The 8,317-nt window shown below is 58.5% G+C and overlaps 2 protein-coding genes across 4 annotated transcripts; both read right to left on the reverse strand.

Annotated features, from left to right (window-relative positions):
- Positions 1–796: 796 nt before the first annotated feature.
- On the reverse strand, positions 797–4,192 carry MYL6 (myosin light chain 6). 2 transcript variants are annotated; one of them, XM_062203480.1, is made up of 7 exons: positions 4,113–4,192; positions 3,852–3,879; positions 2,876–3,019; positions 2,191–2,364; positions 2,024–2,101; positions 1,679–1,722; positions 797–966 (listed from the first exon to the last, which is right to left on the reverse strand). In XM_062203480.1, the coding sequence occupies exons 1-6, from the start codon at positions 4,113–4,115 to the stop codon at positions 1,694–1,696; spliced, it is 456 nt and encodes a 151-aa protein (XP_062059464.1). In that variant the 5' UTR covers positions 4,116–4,192; the 3' UTR covers positions 797–966; positions 1,679–1,693. The 2 variants fall into 2 exon arrangements, with proteins under 2 accessions (XP_062059464.1, XP_062059465.1); XM_062203481.1 differs by lacking the exon at positions 1,679–1,722.
- A 244-nt stretch (positions 4,193–4,436) lies between these two features.
- On the reverse strand, positions 4,437–8,314 carry LOC133768704 (myosin light chain 6B). Of its 2 annotated transcripts, XM_062203478.1 has the most exons (8): positions 8,219–8,306; positions 6,753–6,981; positions 6,081–6,108; positions 5,718–5,861; positions 5,329–5,502; positions 4,799–4,876; positions 4,655–4,692; positions 4,437–4,545 (listed from the first exon to the last, which is right to left on the reverse strand). In XM_062203478.1, exons 2-7 carry the CDS (start codon positions 6,933–6,935, stop codon positions 4,664–4,666), a joined length of 636 nt encoding a protein of 211 aa, XP_062059462.1. In that variant the 5' UTR covers positions 6,936–6,981; positions 8,219–8,306; the 3' UTR covers positions 4,437–4,545; positions 4,655–4,663. The 2 variants fall into 2 exon arrangements, with proteins under 2 accessions (XP_062059462.1, XP_062059463.1); XM_062203479.1 differs by lacking the exons at positions 6,081–6,108; positions 6,753–6,981 and having other exon boundaries at positions 8,219–8,314.
- Between the last annotated feature and the right edge of the window lie 3 nt (positions 8,315–8,317).

Below are 8,317 nucleotides of genomic sequence, written 5' to 3' on the forward strand. Positions count from 1 at the left end.
GGCCCCGTTGTTCCTCTTCCTCTGCGTCTTGGCACCTTTCTTCTGTTGAATGTCTTCTGTAAATTTTCTCTTTTCTTTTCTTTTTTTTTTTTTTTTATAAATTAATTTGCTTTCAGTTCCATCTTGTGGCTGCTTCTGTGTTCCCTTACTGTGGCTGTGAGGCAGGGGCACTGGACTGGGGCCGGCGTCCCTGGAGCCCCTCAGCAAGCCCCAGGGCCTCTCCACAAAAGGCTAAAGGCAGCACAGCTGGGGTGCAACAGCTGTGTGTGGGACTGGGAAGGACGTCCCCACAAGGGGCAGAGTTTGTATCTTTATCTTTTCAAGAAACAGTGGCTTCATTCCTTCCCTTATTAGGGAAGGGGGAGGGAGTCCCTCACCTACTTGTTATTACTGGCTCCTCACCGCGCCACGTGACAGACAGGCTCAGGCAGTGCTAATATGGCCTGGCTTTAGCTCTAATAAACACTCCCCAGGCTTCCCCACAAAAGGCCGTCAGTGCTTGGGAGGGCAGGGCTGGCTTTAAGGAGCTGGAGGGTGAGGAAGAGACGCCTGCTATGGGATGGAAGCAGGATGCCCTGCCTGATCTCCCAGGGATTTGCGCCTGTCCTCAGCCCCAAGAGGTGGCGCCTGGCAGCACTGGTGGGTGCAGCTGGCTTCTCTGAAACGAGGCAAAATGGCTGCTGGAGGCCCTTCCCCAGCCCCTGGTCCGTTGACCTTGGGCTCTGTCTGAGGGCCGAAGTCCTCAGCATCTCACCTTTCCCTCTGCACTCTGGTCAGGAAGCAAAGAGGAGCCGAGTTGGGGGCACAGAGAGCAAGTTTATTTAGTCAGTGCGGACGGCAGGCAGGCAGAGGAGCTCAGGAAAGGTGCCGTGAGCAGAGAGCCTGCCACAGTCTCACAGAGGGAAAGGCACGGGCTCTGGGGATTCTGGGAGTGTCCTCAGCCGTTCAGCACCATCCGGACAAGCTCTGGGGAAAGGAAGGGCAGAGTGAGCAGGGGACTTGGCTGGGGAGGGCTGCGCCGAGAGCCAGGAGACGGCAAGACTGCGAAGGTAGCACTAGAGGGGCCACGTCCGCGGCAGCCAACCTGGGGGCCAGTTTGCAGGAGAGCCACCTTGAGTCTGACCGGTTCTCCCTGCCCCTAGCTGCCCTCCCTCTGGCTGTTAGTCCCCCACCCCACCCTGAGCAGCAAGAACACAGCAGATGCAGAAGAGGTCTCGGCTACACCTACAGCTACTGTCAGCCACTGGCAGGAGGAGAGGACAGAGTTTCGGGTTAGGGAACCTCCAAGCTGCCCCAGCAGAGGGAAGGGGAGACGACAATTAAGCTATAGCTACAGAGAGGGCAGGTGGCTAGCCCCTCCTGTGCCAGCCACCATGCTCTAGGGCCAAAGGCTCACCCTAAAGCAAGACTGGTGTTTGGCTGCTGAGAGTTCCCAGTCACCAGCACCCAGGGCCCTGTAAGCGAAACTTCAGAGCCCGTTCCAGGCATGAAGGAAGGAGGTACCATTCCCCCAGGCTGTCTTCCTCTTTGAGGACCCCTCCCCTCCTAGCCAGCTCCATGCAGGAACATGCCAGAAGTCAGATGGTAGTAAGGGTGAGGGCAGGGGCGAGAGCACAGGCTGGGGAAAGAGAGAGACACTGGGGCGATCAACTAGAGGAGAGGCTGGGAGGAGCCGTACCCGCCCCACGGCCCGTCACCCCGACAGGATATGCCTCACAAACGCTGCAGGAAGGAAGAGACATTCGTGGTGAAGACAAGACACGGACATGGGTGAAGGGTCAGGCGCTGGGGGACACACATCCCATGGAGTCTACATCCCCTTCCTTCCCCACCCTCCGTGCCACATTCCCCCTTCCTTCCCTGTCATCCTCCCCCTGACCCTCTCCCCCAACCCCTGGGCTGGGCCAGGCCAAGCCCTGCCCTTTGCCTCCTGGCTCCTCTTGGAGCCCAAGTCCAGGGATATGAAAAGCCCCAAATCTCATCCCTAACCTGACCCCTGTGACTGCCCCAGGTGACCCCTCACCTTCATAGTTGATACAACCATTGCTGTCCTCGTGCCCTGCCACCAGCATCTCTACTTCCTCCTCTGTCATCTTCTCACCTGCAGAGGGAACAAGGCATTTTTTAAGGTGGTGACAAGTGAGGTCTCAGGGTGAGTAGGGGTAGCTTAGCTCAAGGAAAGAGCCTTACCCAGTGTGACAAGGACATGGCGGATCTCAGCACCCATGACAGTGCCGTTCCCTTCTTTGTCAAACACCCGAAGGCCTTCAACATAATCCTCGTAGGTTCCCTGGTCCTTGTTCTTGGCCACAGTCTGCAGCATGGGCAGGAAGTGCTCAAAGTCCAGCACCTTCACATTCATCTCTGTCATCAAGGAAGTGTGGGGACGTCAGGCCAGGGAAGTCACACAAGCTCTCAGGAGGGAACTCTCGGGATCACAGTCAGCAAATGACTCCAGGGGTGGGAGGTGGGTGCTGTGGCCTAGCAGGAGCCACTGCTTGCAACATCAACATCCCATATGGGCACCAGTTATGTCCTGGCTGCTCCACTTCCAATCCAGCTCCCTGTGACCTGGGAAAGCAGCAGAAGATGGCCCAAGTGTGCGGGCCCCTGCACCCATGTGAGAGACCTCGAAGAAGCTCCTGACTTCATGGCTTCAGCCTGGCCCAAGCCTGGCTCTTAGCCATTTGGGAAGTGAACCAGCAGGTGGAAGATCTCTCTGTCTCTCCCTCTAACTCTTTCACATAAATAAATCTTAAAAAAAAAAAAGACTCAGCAGGGGCAACCTGGGATTTCCTAATTGAGACAAGACTTGCTTGAGCTTGGGGCCTCTGAAGCTCTCAATTCGAGTGGGGCTGCTCTCGACGACCCTCACCGTCACTCTTGGGGTTCCCCAGGACCTTGAGCACCTCGGCGTTGGTGGGGTTCTGGCCCAGGGCCCTCATCACGTCCCCACACTGGCTGTACAGGATCTTGCCATCGCCTGTCCGGTCAAACAGCTGGAAGGCCTCCTTGAACTCTGGGGATTCAGATGAAGGTCAGTACTGGGGCCCTGGAGGTTAACCCGAACCCTGCCTTGGGAGGGCCCTGATCAAGCTGAGGAAACCAGATACCTCTACACTAAGTGTGCCAGGAGGGATCCATTTCTCCTCCCAACTCAAGTGTCCCACATGAAGACTCAGCCGTCCGGTCCCCTTGGTGGTCTGCTAACATCCATGTGCACACACCCTCTGCATGCAGCAGGCCTGCCAGCCTCCCGCTACTAAAACACTACTCAGGGCAGGAATTTGCCACCGCCCAGTCTGGGTCATGTCCTTATAAGGAAGTGGGAGCAACAGCCCAAGACCTGGGTCATCCCAGCTGGCCACTTCCACCATACAAAGACCTTAGCAGAGTAAAGCTATAGTCACATCCTGGGCACACTCCCCTGGCCCCGACTTCGGGGAAATAATCAGGTCACTGCCCTTCACAATCTCCACAATTCAAGCCGGGGTGGGGAGAGCAGGGAGGGAGAGTTGAGGAGGAGAGAAGAGGCAGATGTAGTGATTAAGGGACAGCAGAGGCACGCAGACACCCTCCCCCCCCAACCCCACACACAGCAGGCACTAGGTGACCACATACCCACACCTAAAACTCACCCAGTGCTTGGGGCTCAGATCTAGAGTAGAAGGGGAGGGAGGAAGAAAGTGAGAAAAGGAGACAGAGGACCCGGGAGAAGGGAGAAGGGACTCCAGGGATACTCTCCCGAGGGTGGGGGTGGGGGCGGTAAAGAGAACAGTTTGGGGTTAGGAACCAGAGGGAGTGTCCCTCTCCCTGAAGATGACCTCAGTTGGAGCCAGAGAAAGACCTACCTGCCGTCTGGTCCTCGGTGAAGTCGCACTGCTCGGAGAAGAGGTCGCGGTCAGCACCCGAACTCCAACCCCCCCAAGCTCCATCCCCGTCCCACAAACTCCTCTTGCAGGCTGGGGCTCCGCTCCCCAGCAGCACAGGACCCCAGGCTTTCCAACCCACCCAGATCCCCTTCGCCCTCTACCCTGGTCTGCTCCTCGTCCCCTGCCCCGGCTGCCCGCCTCGTCCCAAACCCCACTCGGCTCCCAGGCCCCGGGGCCCACCATCTTGACCGCTCAGCTCTGCGGGATCTTTTCCTGCAGTAATGGCTCCGGCTCCGGGCCCAACCCTAGTCTTAGTACGCCCCGATGACGTCACCCCGGGCCAGCCAGCCAATGGGCGCCCTGCCCCGGGCTCGGGCGGCTACATTACTGCATTAGTAATGAGACGGGCGGGGCCGCCCGCACCTGAGCCCGCAGACGCTCGAGCGGGTCGGGGGTCGGGCACAGCGATCTCCTCCTAACTCCCAGAACATCGGAGGATGAGGTACCGGGAAGTGGGGAAAGGCGTCATTGCCCTCCAACCCCCCAAAGAAAACCAGTCTGAGACCGAGGAAGGAGCCGTGTCTTTATTTTGAAACAATAGGTGGCCTCCTAGTGGCAGGAACGTGCTTCCTCCTGCAGGGGGTGGGGGAATCAGTATCTGGCCCCGCGGGATCTGTGGGGAAAAAAATGAAAGTTGCCAAGTCCTGACGCCCGCGCAGTCCTCGGCTTTCTGAGCTGGCGGGAGGCGGGGGGGACTCGGCCCGCAGGTCGCAGGGCCCTACCTGGAGAGCTCAGACGCTTAGGATGTGCTTCAGGAAGGCTGCGGAGAGAGGAGGCAGAGGGGCCTCAGACCCGGGCCTGCGGACTCTCGGTAACCCAGGGTGCGCCAGCCGCCCCGAAGGTCCCCTCCCGCCCTGGCCCCTCACCCTCGTAGTTGATGCATCCGTTGCTGTCCTCATGTCCCGCCAGGACAGTCTCCACCTCCTCCTCAGTCATCCTCTCTCCTGCACCCCAGACACGGCGGCGTTGGAGCCCCGCCCTGGCTCCCTCCCTCCCAGGCCCAAGCCGCACTCTTCTGGGTAGCACCTCTTCTCCCACCCTGGAGACTTGCCCGGAGCCACTCCCCCCAAGGACATCCTCCCACTGTCGCGGTAAAGCCTCTTGCTTTGCATCTCGACTCGGTAACAAAGTGCCCTGCTACTGATGGGAGTTTCTAGGAACAAGGGAACTGACTCCCAGGGGTGATGGGCACACGTCTCCCACTCATCTCATGTTCTCTGCCCTGTGGGAGGCACGTTAGCCTCTGGAGGCGCCAGCCCTTCAGGTCCTGTCCCCAGGGCTCTGACCTTCCATCTCCTGCCCAGCAGGGCAGTAATCCTCTCCCTGGCTCTGCCTACCCTGGTCCACTGCTCCCCCACCCCCCGCCAGCCCCCATAGAATTCTGTCCCTGCCTCACCCAGGGTGGTGAGGACGTGTCTCAGCTCTGCTCCCATGACTTTGCCGTTTCCCTCCTTGTCAAACACCCGAAGCCCCTCCAGGTAGTCATCGTAAGAGCCTTGGTCCCGGTTCTTGGCCACTGCCTGGAGCATGGGCAGGAAGGTCTCAAAGTCCACACGCCGGGACTTCAGCTCTGGTGGTTGGAGAGAAGCGCGGGACAGGTCAGTGTGATGTCGCCGGGGCCCCTCCCACCTCTCCCACCCCACCTTTCATCCTGCTCAGCATTCGGGATGTTTTTCTGCCTGTATCTGACGGTTTCTCAGGTCCCGAGATCCAGCCCAGCATCCTTTGTCACCTTACCGACATCTTGCCACAGAAAAACCTGCGTTGTCCCAAGGATCCCCTCACCGTCACTCTTGGGGTTCCCCAGGACCTTGAGCACCTCGGCGTTGGTGGGATTCTGGCCCAGGGCCCTCATCACGTCCCCACACTGGCTGTACTGGATCTTGCCATCGCCTACTCGGTCAAACAGCTCAAAGGCCTCCTTGAACTCTGGGGGACACAAGGAGGGTTCATTGTAGTCCAGGACTCCCATCACTCCCAGACAGAGGCAGGCTCAGCAACTGTGTGTGACAGCTGGGAAGAGCCAGGGAGGAAAAAAGAACTCATGTGGCAGGCTTCAAGGTCAGGGCCGGGGTTAGGGGAACAGCAAGAGGATCTGACCGGGGCCTTGGGACTGGACAGTGGCTCAGAGAACCAGCTTCTCCTCACCCTCCAGCTGATCCTTGTTAAACTCGATCTGTGGAAGAAAGAGCAGGTGAGGAGACATGACGAGGCTTATCCAGTCCCTCTGAGCCTCCCCCCACCAACTGGCAGCCACCTCTGTCCCATTCCCAGCCTTAGGCCTTGGGAGAATCCCAAGAGGAGGAATTACAGGGGGGAGGGTTTCCTGGGAACAGGGTTAATCCCATGCCACCTGTTCCCCTCCCTCCACTGCCCTGAGCCCTGCATCCCTCACATAACTGGGGGCTGAACAAAGGCTAAATTTACCCCTGGCCCCCAGCTGTGATTGTCTAACAAGTCTGCCCTCTTCAGCCTCTCCTCCTGGGGTTCAGAGCTGCAGCCAGGGGCAGGGAACAGCTCTCTCCCTTCACCTTGAAACTGTCCTCAGAGGCCCCCAGGTGTGCCTCATCTCAGGGTCCCTGCCACCGACAGTGGGTGAATGTACACATACACACATTGTAATAGGTTCCAGGGAGAGAACAGCAAAGACCACAGCGGCATTATAAGCCTGAGTGCTTCCAGATGGGGCGCGCAGGGAAAACAACCTCATCCCACTGCTCCCGGATTCCCTGATTTCTAGGCACCTGCTAGTCCCCAGGGGTGGTATCCCACCCTTGAACCACCCCCTCCAGATTCTAGCCTCACTTTCCAGGGACTCACCACCACTTTGGAGAGATCCACTGGGGGCTCCTGGGGTTTCTCAGGGGCTGCTGGAACAGCAGGCTCAGCCTTGGGCTTGGCTGGAGGAGCCCCCGCTGCTGGCTTGGCAGCTGGCTTGGAGACAGCAGGCCCTGGGGCGGGCCCTGCTGGTTTCTTCACGGGAACATCTTTCTTGGGAGGCATGATGTCCGGTGGCCACAGGACAATGTGCCGATGGGGGCACCCATCTCTGTTTAAATAGCCAGGGAGTCTGGGATGTCAAGAGGCGGGGGCAGGAGCAGGGAGCCAGCTGGCGGTGGTGGCGAGGATGAGGTGGAAGAGAGATATGCCCGCCTGCCCTCACTCCCCTGGCCTCCCAGGGTTCAGGACTCCTGCCCCAAGGTTTTCTTCATTTTGCTCACCCCTCCCCAAGAGCCTCCTGAAACAATGTTCCCCTTGGGCAGCCAGGGAGAGGAAGCGGAGACTGCCCAGAATCTGGGAGTTAACCTCCGGGGTGAGGACCGGCTTCTTGCCAGTGACATGGAGATAAGGAGGCAAAGGAGGGAATCCAGCAGCCCAGATAGGGGTGGTGGTGGGGGAGCAGGGAGCCTGGCATGAATTGGGTAAGTTAAAGGAGGGTCTAGATGAAAGGTGAAAAAATCAAGCAGTGTCACCCCCACCCCTGCCACTCCTCCCTGACCCTGGGTGAACAGCAGTGATACTTGACTCCACGTTCTAATAATCCCTAATATGTGTAATCTGTGGGCCCCCGCTCAGCCCAGGACTGGAACTGTGCACAGGATCAAGAAAGAATAGCAACAGAAAGAGGAGGGGGATTCCGCTTGCCTCGGTGGTGCCCAGTGTTGTGTGGGGTGGGGGTGAAGGTCGGATTTAACACCCACCACCACCCTTCCAACGAAGAGACATTTTATCCCAAGCCCAGGATCATCCAAGTCTGACAAAAGGCAGGACGCTGGCTGAACCTGCAGGGACCCCCTGGTGGCACCTGGAGGTTAGGGCCGGTTCTGGGAGACAAAGGGCGTACGTTCTCTAATCCAGAATGATGTGGGAGCACCCGTGCGTGCCCTGAGTTGCTCACCCCCGCAACCAAAGAAATAATAAAAGCCCCACCTCAGGGGCCCAGGTCACAAACCTTGCTGGGGACACTGGGCCAGGGTCGTGGGGGGTGGGGGAGTTTGGGAGTGGGGAGGGATTGCTGGATACTTTTGTTCTGGGGGTGCAAGGGGTGAAAAAAGGATTGAATTAGCCTTCTTAAAGGAAGACAGTAATGATTTCATTTAGGCCCTGGGGTTCAGCGATGCTGGGTCTCCCATTTGCAAAAGCTCGACTCACTCTCATTACAGCAAATTGTCCTATTTCTGGAAAATAAGGAATCATTCCTCCCGCGGGGAATACAGCCATCGCATGCATACACACACACCCAAACCTTAAAGGAAAAAGGCCCTCCCTGGTCCCCCAAAACTCACCCTGCGTGGTCCGGGTGAGGGACGGGGACGGGGGCGGGGTGCACCGCGGTCCCCGGCGCTCAAGGGTTAATTCTGGAGGTCGCAGAGCACGCCGGGAGT

Source organism: Lepus europaeus, chromosome 10 (genome assembly GCF_033115175.1).
Source record: "Lepus europaeus isolate LE1 chromosome 10, mLepTim1.pri, whole genome shotgun sequence".
NCBI classification, from domain to species: Eukaryota; Metazoa; Chordata; class Mammalia; order Lagomorpha; family Leporidae; genus Lepus; species Lepus europaeus.

Excerpts from the sequence above, each read along its gene's own strand:
- MYL6 (XM_062203481.1), bottom strand. Across the intron at positions 3,020-3,851 it reads CACCGAGGACCAGACGGCAG|AGTTCAAGGAGGCCTTCCAG; the intron begins GTAGGTCTTTCT and ends CTGAATCCCCAG. Across the intron at positions 2,365-2,875 it reads GGGGAACCCCAAGAGTGACG|AGATGAATGTGAAGGTGCTG; the intron begins GTGAGGGTCGTC and ends CCTTGATGACAG.
- LOC133768704 (XM_062203478.1), bottom strand. The coding sequence starts at position 6,935 with ATGCCTCCCAAGAAAGATGTTCCCGTGAAGAAACCAGCAGGGCCCGCC. Across the intron at positions 5,862-6,080 it reads TAACAAGGATCAGCTGGAGG|AGTTCAAGGAGGCCTTTGAG; the intron begins GTGAGGAGAAGC and ends TGTGTCCCCCAG. Across the intron at positions 4,877-5,328 it reads ACACGTCCTCACCACCCTGG|GAGAGAGGATGACTGAGGAG; the intron begins GTGAGGCAGGGA and ends TCTGGGGTGCAG.